At 42.0% G+C, this 15,518-nt stretch overlaps 1 protein-coding gene across 8 annotated transcripts in view; it reads right to left on the bottom strand.

The window, feature by feature from the left end:
- The window catches only part of SNCAIP (synuclein alpha interacting protein), a 142,939-nt gene that overhangs the window by 26,974 nt on the left and 100,447 nt on the right, over positions 1-15,518 (bottom strand). For all 8 annotated transcript variants that reach the window (XM_053665327.1, XM_037165553.2, XM_037165551.2 and 5 more), the window contains 2 exons: positions 6,782-7,638; positions 4,674-4,853 (listed from right to left, as the gene is read on the bottom strand). In XM_053665327.1, the coding sequence (XP_053521302.1) occupies positions 4,674-4,853; positions 6,782-7,638 (1,037 nt within the window). The remainder of the gene's footprint in view (positions 1-4,673; positions 4,854-6,781; positions 7,639-15,518) is intronic.

Here is a 15,518-nt window from a genome sequence, read left to right as displayed (position 1 = left end):
CCTCTGTGAAACAGCAGGGTGAGTAGTAACTACCTCATAAACTGATTGTGGAGATCGAATGAGATGAAGCGCATCAGCTTACTAAGCATGCGATCCTTGTTACCTTGCGCTACCAGGTGCTCTCAGACACTCTTCATTGCTCTATAAGACAGATGAGACATTCAGCTGCCTTCCGGGGTTGTATAGCACAGAAGAAAACAGCTACTATGGGCATGAAGTCAAGGAAGTCTATTCTAAAAAGAAGGCAAGAGGAGGTAATCTGCTCATTCTTCATCTACTCTTATGGAGCCTCAGTAGTCAACTCACAACTACACATATGCAGTCTATTCCCTCTATTTGGAATATCTAGCTTAACTGGGTTTTTGTTGATCAGCTTCCTGGCGTCTCATTCAGACGTAGTTCCTCCCTTTTCTGCCCTCCTTGCTGCCAGGGGAGGCTGCTCTGTGTGCGCTGGCTTCCTAGCCCCCCGGCTGGGGGCTGGGTTGGATGGGGAGCGGTGGCAAAAGACGAGGGAAGGAGAGTGTGTTTAGGTCCCCTCTGTTCCTGGCTCCCCCTACTCCTTTATGGGGTTGCCGCTGGCTGGCTGAGTCCTTCTACCAGTCAATGTCAAAAGTCAGCCAGTCTCCTATCCAGCCCTCTCTCTCAGGTCCTTTTCCTGTCCCTTCAGACTCTGAGGTGGTAACTGTGCTCTGGTTGGGACCCCTGATGTTGCACTTTCCTGTGTGGCCTCCCTACACCCCACCCACCCCCCTCATGTGTATAAATCCTTCATCATACATTTTCCTTAAACTACACAATTTGAACACGCCAAGTGTCTCCTATAAGGATTTAAAAAAATGATACAGTGTGCTTCATTCCCTCTGGGTGAGGGAATGGGAACCATATTGAGCATTTACTACATAAGACCATTTATAGAAAGTAGTGTTTATGTAGAACACAGAAATATAAGGCAATATTTCTGATTTTAATAATTTGAGTCTTTTTTTCTTAGTCTAACTGAAGGTTTATTTTTTTGGTCTTTTCATAGAACTAAATTTGGTTTTGTTGACTTTATTGTTACTGTATTTTCTATTTCATGTATTTCCACTTGAATTTTTAAATTTCCTTCTTTCTGCTTATTTTGAATTTAGTTGGCTTTTCTTTAGTTATTTAGTTATTTTTAGAGAGAGTAGAAGGAGGGAAGAAGAGTGTGAGAGAAACATCAATGTGTGGTTGCCTCTCGTGTGCTCCCAAATGGGGATCAGGCCTGCAACCCAGGCATGTGTCCTGACTGGGAATTAAAGTGGCAACCTTTTGGTTCACAGGTCGGCACTCAATCCACTGAGCCACACCAGCCAGGGATGCTTTTCTTTTTCTTGTTTCCTAAGGTAGATGGTTAGGCTATTGATTTGAGGTCTTTCTTTTTCTTCTTTTTAAATATAGTCATTTACAGTTATAAATTTCCCGTTAAGCACTGCTTTAGCTGCATTTTCATTCATCTCCAAATATTTTTCAATTTCCCTTATAATTTCTTCGTTGATACAATGATTTAGAGTAACTTAATTCTATATACTTGTAAATATCTCAAATTTCATTCTGCGATTGACTCCTAATTGCATTCCGTTATGGTTGCAGAACATATTTTGTATGATTTCAATCAGTTTAAATTTATTGAGTCCTGTTTCATAGCCTAACATATGGCCTACTCTAGGAAATGTTCCATGTGCACTTGAGAATTCTACTGTTATTGGGTAGAATGCTGTGTTACATGTCTATTAGGTGTAGTTATTCATGAAGGCAACATTTAAATGAGTAAAATGCTGCTAGAAAGGCAGAAAGAAATATATCACTACTATGAGTTTAAAAGCAATATCACTTGCCATAAACAGAAATACCATGAAAACAAAAAATGTTATGAAGTTCTAGTGGGAGATTTTTGCCTGCTGAAGTCTCTAAGCCTAGGGTCATTCACTGTATGTTAGAAAGGAATGTCAGTAGGTTGTGTTCAAAGTCATTTTTCCCATCAGACCAGCATTTTCTCTTTGAGCTTAATCAGAAGGACTAAATGAGAAAAAGGAATTAAGGTTATTTCATTCTCAGTCTGTTTAGCTCCTAAAACAATTCCTTGTTCTAGCTCCATTTCAGGAAACACAGTGCTTTCTTCACTTTACAGAACTCATTCATTCCCAAGGGCACTCGGTCATGCTCCGAACTCCAATAGTCCGGAGTGTCAGGCCCCCAGAGAACATTCAATAAATTCTGCAAGTAATGGGCAAGAATTTATGATGTTCCATTTAAGGAGTTCAAGAGTGGCAGAGAGACGTTCTTAAACCCTGGTATGACTTCAAAGCTCCTTTTTTTTATCCTAATCCTATCAAATAGGATTACCTATCCAATAGGTAATCAAATAGATAATCCTATTTGATACCCTATCTGTGACTCTGCTCCCAGTCAGCCAAGTCGCATTACCCTAGCAACTTCAGCCCATTTGTAGCCAGGCTGCTCTTCATTAAAGACAACAGGGACCTCAGAGCTGTGCCTGCTGACATGAAACACTGTCAGCCAGTGACTGGGGTTCAAAAACCGGTCCTCAGACAGACAGTAATGACTTCTTAGGATTCTCTCTGCATTAACATCCATTCAAATAGCTCAAATACATTGAGGCAGAACATGTGTCAGGACAGATTTCTAAAGGGGTGGCACTTGTTATAAAGTATATGTACTCACTGGTTTGTAAAATCTACGTTAAAGGAAGGCATGGAGGCACACTTCCATTTCTCAAATCATTGTCCAGAAGTAAAGCATGAAAAGCCTAGGACTTCAAATCTATGAAATCTGTAACAGCTTTGAGTCCTGTGAGTTTGTATGTGTTCTTCATTAAAACAAACAAACAAAAAAAGTGCTAAGTTTTGCATGCTGACTACATGGTGGTGATGCTATGTGGGCCGGAGGAGTTCAAGAATGAGTAACAATACCGACACCATCGCAGGAGTTCATACCCAGGACTGGCTCAATGACCACTAGGTTTCTTATCTAACTTCCTACTCTAAAGATTCTTACTCTACCAAAATCAGGACTAGGATATGTAAATGAAGAGAAAAAAAACTTTTTTTCATCCAACTATGTAGTTAGAATATATTCAATAATCTACCATTAGTCAGGAAAGCTATACACTATAAGTATTTTATAAACACTAAAACATTTAGTGTTTTAATGTCAATATTCATTGGCATTGCAAGAATATTTTATTCATCACTGGCACATGCCTACTGATGACTAGATCCAACTCTACTTTCCCACAGGACTCTGCCATAGGACTAGATCTTGAATTCACTGCCTGCACTTGAATTACTGATAACTTACCTGTCTTATCTACCAGGCCAGCAACTACTTAAAGGATTCTGTCTCATTCAAATTTTTATTACCGTCAACTAACACACCATCCAGTGGACTTCGTGATATCATTGAACTCAACTATGATGAACCTCAAGTTCACATTTGATTTCTTTTTCTTCATGATGGCCGCCTGCAGGCCAGCTCTTAATCTGATACAGCATCATTCACAACTAAAGAAAAATTATATCTACCGGGTTCATAGATTTGTCATTTTATCAAAAAGTTTTTTTATGCTCTCTTTGAAATAATACCTTATTATTGAGTAAAACTAAAAAAATAGAACTTTTAATACATAAAACTTTACTGAATAGTAAATAAAGACATAAAAATTCAGATTTGCATAAAAGATATACTAGAGGTAAGATAGCAATAGCTTGTTTTTCAAATGTTGCATGTTCTTTAGTGAATTCAAAAGTAGATTTACCCAGCAAGTCCCCCTAATAAAACTCTATATAATTCCATTAATAAAAATTATGATTATTCAGCTTTTGGAGGACACTATTATGTAAAGTATATATGCAGAAGCACAAGGTGTACTATATTTCCCTAAGCTTCATTTCTAGCTTCTTAATAAACATGGCTGAATTCCACATTTATTTGCCAAAGACCTTAAAAGTAATTTTCGTTTAATGGCTAACCTTCTAGTGATGTGTTACATAATTCACAGAGGCGTTCACTGCAGTGCTACAAAAGACCATGTGCTCTTGTATCAAAGTTTCTCCCTAATGCAGTCTCTATTAATTTCTGTAGTTTTTGACAGAGAGCATACTTTCTGCAAGAGCTAAACACAAACTCAGCACTGATATTCTAAGCCACTCCTGATCCTGAAGACATTTAAACTTCAGATGTGACCCATGAGAAGCCCGCTTCATTACCTGAATGACTCCTGCAGGCTAGTGTCCCTTCAAATACCCAATGTCCTCATTTGTCTTCTTCATTACATGCACATCAGGAAAAAAATGAAACAGTCTCTGATAGATCCAGGTGTGGTTAAGAGCCTAAATTTCAGTCTCAATGAATAACAAAAGTTCTTAGCACTGCAATCGATCATTTCCCTTTCTCTTCATTAGCTGATTTGAAGCTAACCCTCATTGCACAATACACTGGAATGCACACTCAAAATCTTAAAGCAGTTAATGACTGAAATGATTAATCTCTTAAATACAGTATGTTCATTTGCTGTTTGCTCAGTATATTACTCTTCTCTCTCTCTCCATCCCAACACTTTAGCTCTGTAGAAATCTTAAAAAATAGAAACCTAACTTTCAGCTATGGGGGCCCCAGCCCCAACCACTCACCTTGATGGCGAGGCCCGCTGGAGTCAACTTCTCGGTGTTTCGCTCATTGAGGCAATCTTCTCCCATCAAAGAAGTGAGGTGCTGCAGACATTCTGCGTGGCCCTGGGACGCGGCAATGTGTAAGAGATTGTTTCCACTTTCGTCATGAATCTTGTCTAGATTGTCAGCAGCTAGGTGTGGCTGTGGAAATAGCAAGATTAGAAAAACTCAAGTCGCTAAATCAGAATGAGACACTCTGGAGTTTTTCTTGGGGTGCTGGGAAAAGAAGGTGAGCTTCTAGAAGCTCTGGTGGGAGCCATCAGGATCTAAATAGTCAGAATTCCATGCTATTTTCCACTGCAATTTTTTTTGTTATATTATGTTTTGGGACATAAAAGCTCAAGAAACTAATTTTCACATGAGAGACACAGTGACAAGGAGAGGTCAGCATGCTGGGGGAGGTTCTGAGCTGGCTTGTAAACAACTGTGATGGCATTCACAGTATCTGGCAGGCTTCTGGTCTGTCTCCACCCCTTCACTGCTAAGTCCTGAGGGCCAGGTTGTGTTATGTGCCCTGCTGCAGGTTTGTTGAAATAATGAACTACTCGTCTCAATCATCTGCTTTCCCTTGAACCACGGAGAGCTGGCTTTGACTGCAAGCTACATGGTGTCTGCTGCCAACTGCTGCTCCATGGGAACCTCTAGACACTTTCATCCCCAAACCAGTTCCTGGGGGCATTGGCAGGCCACCTGCCTTTGGTTTTCTAGCCTGTGGTGGAGTGTATCCCCTGAGCATAAACTAGTTGATAAGGACAGCTTGGTAAACTGAGAGGTGTTATTATTTGGGAAACATGGGAAGGAAAAAAGAAAGAAATAACCAAAGAGAAAAAGAGAAGGGCCAAGAGGAATGGAAAAGACATTTTTAGGAGAAAAAAATCACTACTTTATTTAGTAAAATGAGTCAACCCTATCATCCCACTACAACTAAGATCTGTGATAATAGAGCAAACACACTGTACTTAACCACACATGGCTTTACCCGGAGTAGAGCCAACACTGTCGAGATGTGACAATTTTCCTGAATGAGACTTTAATTAACATCACAGTATTAGCCCAAGCTTACTACTGTTTAATGCAAGCCTGGAAGCCAGAAAAGAACAATGCAGGCAGATGGAGTGTGATTTCAGTTCAGCTCCCTATGCCTAAGCAGAACAGACTTTTCTTATATCATGTTGCTCTGTTTAGAATCTTCAGAAAAGCTTCTCATACTCCCTACACACGCAGAGCTGGAACTGGTAAAAACTCCATCTGGGTCAGAGGGCAATCAAGCTCCAGGGTAAGCTTCTATCTGCAAATCTTTTGGCCCTCCTGGTCCAAGTCTTCGTAATAATAATCAGAACAAAACAGAAAACCCTCTGTTCATGTATCTGGCAGGTCCACCTTCAGCAAGAAACTGACACCTCCACAAAACAAACAAGCAAGCAAAATAAAAACAAAGACACTGAAATAGAGAACAAGGGGACAGCGACCAGAGGGAGAGGGGAGGGAATTTAAGGGGAAAAATGGGAGGGATTTAGAAGAACAAGTATAAAGGACACAGGGACAATAACTAAGGGGGGTGGAAATGGGAGGGAGGTGGGGTGCATGGGGGAGGGGTGGGCTGGAATGGGAGAAATAAACAGAAAACTGTACTTGAAAAAATAACTAAATAAAAAAAACAACAAAAAAACAATTTAAAACATAAAAAAAAAAGAAACTGACATCTCCACAAATAACTGAGAGTGCTGGAAACCACTAGAAAGGCAAAGAGAAAGGCATTAAGATTCAAGTTAAAGAAAGTGCTGGGCTTTTCTGTTTTGTTTTTTAGATTGAGTGTCCTTATTTCAGTTGAATTCATGCAAAGTTAAAGTGAAACAACACTCTTCCTACAGTCATTTGTTTTTCCCTGCTTTAACCACCTGACTTTTTATTTTACAACTCAAAAGTCAAATCACTTACTAATCAAAGCCATAAGTAAAGGCTAAACAAGAATGGGAACAAGTGTATCATCAATTTTGGTCCTAACGAATGGAGTTGATAAGGAAAGTCTCTAAATTACTCATGTGTATGCTGAATTAGATCGTGCTTACCAGGAGAGAGATTTGTCCTTCTTTAACGATGTTCAAGATGCTTTTCACTTTCTTCAGATACTCACTCCTTTCTTCTGGGCCTTGGGAGCTGGTCCAGTTCATGCCACCGATCTGCTCTTCCAGTTTGGGCTCTGCCGCTGCGGACTGCGGGTGGAAGGCTCTGAGCTGGCAGTCTGGCACTGGCTTCTCGACTTTCCGACTGTGCGCATCAGTGAAGGTCTTGGTCAGGAGGTCCTTACTCTGGTTCTCAGAGCCACATTTAACCAGAGGCGGTGAGCCCTCAGAGTCTTCAGTGGAGAGCTTTTGCTGGTCTCGAAGGACAGATGATGTTTTTCTCAAGTGAGGGTTTTTCACAGGAGAAAGAACGCACAATGGCGTCATGTTGGATGGCGAGCCGTCGGCACTTCCTGTAGAGCAGCCTTTGCTGGAAAGGCCATTGATGGTGGTGCATAAACCCAAAATCCTTTTTTCAGAAGTCACCTTGGTAAAAGAGGCAAGCTGTTGGCTGGATTTAATGTAAGGCACATCCAGAATCTCATCCATGTCGAGGTCATAATGCTCCAGCTCCCCCAGCAGTGCACTAGGCCCTGCGATTTTACTCAGGGGGCCACCCTCTCTATCTCCGGGGCTGAGCTCTTCACCCTGAGGGCCTGGGTCAGCATCGCCTCCTTTCTGGTACTCTGCCTTCTGGTCCTTTTGCTCATCGTTTTCATTGTTGTCCAGAGTCTCTGGCTGATGTTTCAGGGGGGAAACTCGCTTCACTGGGCGGAACTTACTGTATACATCAGCGATTCCTGTGGGCTTTTGTGTGTTTGTAATAAGAGTTGAGACACTGCAATTCCAGCTTGAGCTAGAAACTGTTTTAAAATAAATTAAAAGAGGAGGCTGTTAATTGAAACACTGAAAATATCTTGGCTATCCAGGCAGACATGGTCCACTCAAGTTATGCTCAAAGTAAGCCCCTGTGTAAGGGGACCACTTAGAATGTATATCATAAAATAAATACTTCACACTTAACACTGGAAAACAGTTAAAGATAAAAGAAAGTTATGATAGATTGGCTCCAAATTAATTAAAGTAAAGCAGTAATGGTGAAAGCGGACAGCCAAAGAAAACAAGCCCAGACTGGTATTTAGGCTTATTCCCTGGATAGTTTCACCAGCCTGGCAAGTATTTGGGTACTTGTCACCACCCTGAAAAGCAAAATTGGAGGACAGGGTCCTGTGTTAAATGAACTTCCAAACTAATTTAGGGAAAGAAGGGATGTATGAGCACACATTCCCACATGTACACACACACGTATATGTATATCCCTGAAGCTTAAGGAGCCCCATATAAAGAAGAATAAACTGTTTAATATTGGGCAAACAAATTATGACAGATTGGGCGATTCCCTGGGTGATTTGTTAGATAGAGTAGGGAAAGAATAGAAAGGAAGGAACTGGTCAGGAGTTGATGGGACCGTGGGAGAGGAGCTGTGGCTGCATGTACTCCATCTTAGACGGAGCACCGCAGTCCATCGTTATCAGGGACACGACGGGCGCTTTCTGGCATGTGGCACAGCTGTGTGATGTGCTGACACCCCACAGCGGAATGCACTCTATAAGATTCAGGGCTGCTGTTCATTGTTTGGAAAACTGGAAACAAACCAGAGGGGAAGGACATTGCAAAGGGAGGGTGAGGTAGACAGCCTAGTTTTTTTTTTTTTTCCTCTCATTTCTGTTCAAAGCTTAGATAAACACTGCATGGTTTGCATTTGAGTGTCTGGTTGAGATGGAGTATAAAGCAAAACAGCAACACGTCTGGAGGTGGAAGGTAAGAACCACCACCTCTCCCAATTCGCCTCATGAGACAGGCTACCCACCTCCTCTCGGTGCAGGATGGGGGGCAACGCCAGTCTCCTTGGCCACAATGACACTACCTCCTCTCTGGGACACTCCCCTGACTACATGGCGGATGCCCCAGCGCCCCTGGAAATGTGCTGCCCAGTGATTTAGGGATTCCTACTCCCCTTCCACTTAGTTTACACCATCCCCCATTAAAGGGGTGGGGTTTTAGGACTACCCTCTAACCAGGGACCTCTCGTCTATCTACCCTTTTCCAGAACAACAGCAGGTGGGAAGATTGTAATCCAAAAACATGTTTTTGTCTCTGGTCTTTGCTGTTGGGCACAGCAAGCGATGTGGGTGTTCCTAGGCCTATCACTTCTACAAGAGTCCCTGGCTACCACTGACTTAGGGGGTGAAATTGGAATATGAGCTATTAAAGTTCCCCAAATTTAGAGCACGCTCATTCTTCCTCCTGCCAGGATGTGTTCTAAAAGGATTCAGAGAACTTCTGGAGCCAAGCTAAGGAAGTGACAGGGAACGTTCTGAGCCTGAATGCCATAGAACTGTGGGTTCTTTCTCCAAAATGGACCTCAATTTTGAAAGGGGTTTCAGAGGACCTGCACTAAGGGGTCCTGCTCTGAGGCCTTTCTCCCCGAGGCATTTTAGAATCTAAGAAAAGGTTTGAGGGGAGCTTTAGATTCTGTTTGGTAAGGAATAGGTCATGACAGGGAATGTTCTAGAAGGGAAGGGAGGTATCTACGTGCTCTGAAGCTGCTGCTTCCCTTCCCTTTTGTTGGCTCTGGTTCTTAGTTGTACACAGTACTTGGCACAGAGCAGACAATTAACAAACGCTAGTATTTAAATTTGAATCTCACTTTGTACAACACATTAAACCTCTTTTTAAATGCCCAAAGTGCATCCTTCTGAGGGATTTACAGCTTAACTTCACGGGGGGAAAAAAGTTCTGTTAATAAGCTCAGAGGAGAGTGATAATTACCAATAAGAACTACATTTTCTAGAGTTATGTATGAAATGTAAATATGCAAAAAGCAAAGACTAATTCCAGTTGGTCCATTATAAATTTAAAAGGTTTTCTATCATTTATATGTCCTTCTCTCCCTAAAAATGTAAACCTATGAAAAAACTAATGTCTGCCAGAAATTTCTGCCAAGCTTTTCTCTCTTCCTTTCAAGAACACATGGTTAACTTACTCACTTATTTAAAAACAGAGAGATAATGGACAGAGAGTTTATAATGTATAAATATGCCTTTAATTATATCCATCAATTGTCAGAAAAGCTTTAAATATAGTGAGATATATATATAGTCCTTTACATTTCTGAGATACATACTTGTTGTCAGATATGTTGTTTGCTAATATTTTTGAAAATTACCTTTATTTCTTTGGAACGCCTTGAAATCATGCATCTCAAAATAGAATAAAGAATTCTTAAAGGCACAGAACTTAGTGGGCCAATACAACGAGTGCATTGTGCCACTATCTATGTGTTGTATGTACAAGGTCGTGGGTTCAAAGGGCTACTCTTTTATGTTGGCTTTATTTACATGTGAAATTTTTTCCAAGTGATACAGGGAAATGGATACCATATGTTTCCCAGCTGTTCTGCTCCGACGGGAGCCATCGGGAATGCTGTGTGGAAATGAATTCTGTCTGAGTCTTATAAAAACACTTCTTTCCACAGAGGGGTCTAGAAACTGAGGAACGGGTATCAACATTAGGCTTGTTGTCCTTCCCTCGATTCAAATGCGTGACTCTTTTACAGAGTGAAAGTGAAATCTGTGCTTTCTAGTCTGCGTCTTGATTGCTGAGGGGAAAACATCCTAGTTGTGGGAAGTGGATTATTTAACAGGTTTTCATGAGAAGTCTCTAGTGCATTACTATATGATACACTTATCTGAGAAGGACAGTTTTATATATGTGCAAAAGATAAAACTCAATTAGTTATGTTTCTCCTAAGCTGGGCGAATGGGTATTTTAAGCACAACACAAGACGAGATCGGGCGCGTTCAGGGTGGTATGGCCGTAGACTAAGCACAACACAAGAAAAGGGGCTGTTAATGACTGGCAAGATGGTCACTTCCAATGCTATGAGAAATTTCACTTACACTGTTTTCTCCCCCAACACCATAATAGACTCCATTTACTGCATGGGAATAGAGTTCACACGAACTGTGGTTACTAGGAAGACTTTGAGGTTAAATTTGTTTTCTGAAGATCATGAAGACATACTCCACGTTAACAAATTTTACACCCCCCGAAAACTTATCTGCAATCTTATTAGATCTCTAAAAGCTCTGTGAGAACAGGGTCTGTGTCCAATTTATCTCTCCATTTCTCAAAGCTCCCAGAAAACTACCCTCCACAAGTAAGTTCTGAATGAGGTTGGTTGAATGGATTCGCTTTTAACATCTTACTAAAGTAAACATGTCTAATACTCCTTAAATCTGACTGCTGATGACATCACACATCTTCTAAAGTGGTCAGTAGGTGTATTGGAAGCGTATTTGAGGCTGACTTATAGGACACAGTCATCTCTCCCTATCGCCAGCAAGACACTTCCAACTGCCCGATGACCATCCACGCTTGTCCTTTTATTCCACAAGTGTTTACTGTGAGCTTAAGAACTGCAAGTATTTGTGGCAGGCTGTATGTTCTGATTTAGGGGTCTTGTTCCTCTCCACCTTCTTCTGCTTTGTCTCCTTCCCCTCCTCATCCCACAGACACACTCTACTCTGTCTTTCTAACCATATTCCTCATTCCTGGTAAACCTGGCCTGCATCACGTGGCTGCCACACCGTCTCACAAGCTATCCATCTCCAGGGCATGGCTTGCCCTTCTCTTCCCTTGACCCCTGCCCCTCACCCCCCAGGAACCAAGTGCTGCCGTGTTCTGCTCCAAAATCCTTCCCCTTTTCTTCATCCTTCTACAGTGGGACTGCACTGAAACTCTGGTAGAATTAGCCTGGGCAAGGTTCTACCTATTTTTTTGGTCTTCCTTTCCAGTTCTGAGTTATCCCTCTTCAGACAAGTCTGACTGTTACTTCTTAGCTCGAAAACCTCAGGTGGACACCTGTACTGCCCCAAACAGTATTTCCTCCCTGCAGTAGCTAAGGTGGCAGGCACGCAGCTCCATGTCCCTGACTGAGAGAGTGAGGAAGTTTTACCCCTTTCAACTCTCTTTCTCCTAAGTAATTTGAGGAGTCTCGATTGGATGTTACAATGAATTTAACTCCTCTTCACAATTTAAAATCTCCCTTTGGAACAATGAGACCACGGGTCACAGGTTCAGAAATTTTATAGGTAAAGTGTTAACAGAAATATTTTATTTTCATCATTCATTTTAATGAAGACCTTAAAATTATTGTAAGTCATGTAGGTTTTCTATTTACAACACTGACATAAGGTTTGTTTTAAGAACAAACATTTAAAAGTAAGTTACTTTAGACAAATGTGTTAAATAAATAATATTATGAGTGATACACAAGGAAGGCAAAAATAACAAAGGTAGCCACTGGGTATAACATGCATTGTGAAGAAATACTTGAATTACCGAGCTTTGGAAAGCCCAGACTTTCAGGATAACAGCTAAATTCTTTAGCGTGGTATGCAGCAGTTCCTTTATTTATTTTCTAACTTATCTTCCCATCTCAGCATCCATCATCCCCACATCACTAATTTTTCCCTGCTCGTCCATCACCAGACTCACCCCTTCTGGCAAAATATGTCCTTCCTTCACTGCTCCCGCCTTTGGGGCAACACCCCCTCTGCTGGAATCCCTGGTGGCCTTCTCTGCCTGAGAGGCAGCCCCCCCCCCCCCACGAGATTCCCCTCTGGCGTTACCTCCTTGGTGTGCTTCCCCTGACTCTCCCAGGGCACTGTTGCTCCGCGTTTCTCAGGGCCCAGGTCATACCCGGCCATACAGAGTTGGGCATTTCCGAAGTTCTGTTGCAACTGTTCACTCATGCATTTGTCTCACCTTCTCTGTTGATAGTTCCTCAAGGGCAAAGTTTGCTTATAAACCCCCTTGTCTTCATAACCAGACCTCTGTGCAGAATAGCATCTCACAGATACGGGGACTCAGTAACAAAATCTTTTAATGGATAAATGGAGGAGGGGGGAAGGGAAGAAGAAAGAAAGGAGGAAGGAGAAAGACCTATGCTAGGCCAAGGATGCTAAGTATAGGAAATACATGGGAGTCTGGTCACAGTGAGGCACTCTTGCTGAATTTTGGACAAGCTAACTATGTTGACCATTTCAGAGATAGTGCTAGTAAGCTAGTGAAGATGTTCAGACATTCAGAAGACGCGCTGCACATTTCAACATTTTCATATATTTCCTACAAGTTTTAAGTCTTGATTTCTTCATCTGTAAACTAAAGGGGTTAGACTACATGATTGCCAAGACCCGACCCACCTCTAAATTTTTGTGACGGTATGGAATGTCTACAAATAACAGGGTTCTTTATTCTGAGTGATTCACTATGAAACACTATAATTCTTCTGGATCCATGTCTCTCAACAGATCCTTACAAATTTATAATTATGAGGCTAAGCCGATTGCTGACACAGAACAATTCTTTGGCTCTTGGGACTGATAAATTAGTATTTTCTTAGGAAGATAATGTACAGTTTGCTGTTGCAACAGTGGATCTAATTTTCTTGACTTAACGTCAATGCTGGCTCCCAAAAGGCCTATTTACTTTACTTCTAAATATGGAATTATCCATTCCATATTAGAAAATACAAACTTTAGACATCAAGAAGGTAAAGAAAAGGGATATGACTTTAGGACAAAATCATGTATCCCTACTGTTTATTGTTGAAAATTAAATGGATTCGCCCTGGTTGGTGTGGCTCAGTGGACTGAGTGCTGGCCTGTGAACCAAAAGGTTGCCGATTCCATTCCCAGTCAGGGCACATGCCCAGGTTGCAGGCCAGGTCCCTGGTAGCGGGCACACTGGAGGCAACCACACATTGGTGTTTCTCTCCCTCTCTTTCTCCCTCCTTTCCCCTCTCTAAAAACAAATAAATAAAAAAAGAAAGAAAGAAAAATCTTTAATAAATTAAATGGATTCTATATCCCATGAAACAAAATGGTCAGCTTTAACTGTAATTGCCTTAAATGTATATAACAATACACTCCATATCTCTAGCTATTGGAAACCTAGGTACCTTCGAGACTATGCCTTTTAAGTTCTTCAGCATTTCATTTTTTCCATTTTCATACCCAAGGAAGGGGTATGATGAAAGATGGCGGGGAGCCAATGCTAGAGTTACAAGTTTCCTTAACCCAACGTAAACTGAAATCTCCAGTGGGCCCACTTATTGCGAACACCTCAGGCTCGGGAAGACGTGGTGACTGATACCATCTCCTGCAAGAGGGCATGGTGTCTGGGTGAGGACTGCCTGCTGGTCACTGTTCTGTGTGGTCCTAGGCTATAACCTGACCCAAGAAAGGGTTGGGTTCACTCTAGATTCGGAGAATTTTGCTCAGGCCACAGTGCTGGGAATAACGAATGTGTGTGAGGGATGCATGTTTCTGGAATGTTCCAACTGGATTGCTTGCTCATTCCTTTCATTGATGCCACAGACCCTTTACTGAGAGTGCTGTGAAGCTGTAGGGAAGTACTGAGAACTTTAGTGCTGTACTTACAAAAAATATCAGTCAATGATTTATTCACAGTAAGAGGTTAAAATACTGTTGGAAAAGATTCATGATTTGGTTCTAAATTTCCCGATGTTAAGTGGCTGCTGATACCAAGCAGCTGCTGCGAATGTCAGATCCATGCCTCATTATTCCCAGTTCTGTCCAGAACTGTCAAGACTGCTGACTAACTTAGTACCCAACCTGCACCAGCTCCTTGGGTCTGTGAATATGTGTATGCATACTCAAACCGCTACTGCCCTGGATAGAAATGATACTTCTCCACCAATAAGGCATGTTCTATCATAAAATCAGATGCAATATTTTGACAACTTTAAACTGCTGGACTTCAAAAGTATAGTTTACACAGAATAACAGTTGGTGGGTCTGAGAAAGTACATGGTTTCAGAGTTATTCTGTCATCTAAAAAGTATGCTGACCTTCACTTTGACATTAGCAAAACCTCTGCTGTGGATTAAGTCTTATATTCACTCCAGGCTCCTTCCCTGCCTCTCTCCTTTCCTTCCTTCCCCTTTTCCCTCTTGTGCTAAAGTGAAGAGAGAGATACACATCAAGAGACATCAAGCAGAGAAGCACAGAAATCAGAGAACTTGCTCGGTGTGTTTTCTGGAACGCGCAGAAACACACTTACCAGTTTTAACTGAAGGTGGCGGTGTTTTACAGAGTTGCTCTACTGTGGAACGCAGGCAACTCAAGGCACCGCTCCTTTGTAAGACAGAGCCAGAGGCAGATGGAGGGGAGTGTGTGTGTTGGGGCAGGTGGGACAGGGAGAGAACTGGGGAATCCCTGCCCTCCACCCTCTGCTCCCCGTCTCCAGCGATGGCTCCCCAAAGGCCTGTTTCTTTTACTTCTACATATAGAAATCATGTATCCGCATTAGAAACACAGCGTTAGACATCAAGGAGAGAAAGAAAAGGGGCTTCTTCAGGATACAAGAGTGTTCTACTTTTTTTTCCTGAAAGCGAAATGAATTCTATTTTCTATAAGAAACAAGATGGTAAGGCGGTGAAACCTGGTCCCGTTTTCAGTGGGCTGCACCTTAACAATCCCAGGGGAGAAAAAATGGGAGGAAAAGCCAGCGGTGGCCTGCAGCCTGCTCTTCTTCCTCTTGGCAGGCCCATGTGAGCTCTGCCCTGGGCCAGGCGTCTCAGTTCCGAGGCTGCAGAGAGGACAGGGCAGGTGCAGCCGAGCACAGCCAAGTGCAGATAGAGGCTCATTCCAGG

The sequence above is a fragment of the Artibeus jamaicensis genome, unplaced genomic scaffold, assembly GCF_021234435.1.
Source record: "Artibeus jamaicensis isolate MK-2021 breed Jamaican fruit bat unplaced genomic scaffold, CSHL_Jam_final contig_402, whole genome shotgun sequence".
Classification (NCBI taxonomy): domain Eukaryota; kingdom Metazoa; phylum Chordata; class Mammalia; order Chiroptera; family Phyllostomidae; genus Artibeus; species Artibeus jamaicensis.
Note: the sequence above shows the minus strand (reverse complement) of the source record. Positions and strands in the feature narration are given on the sequence as shown.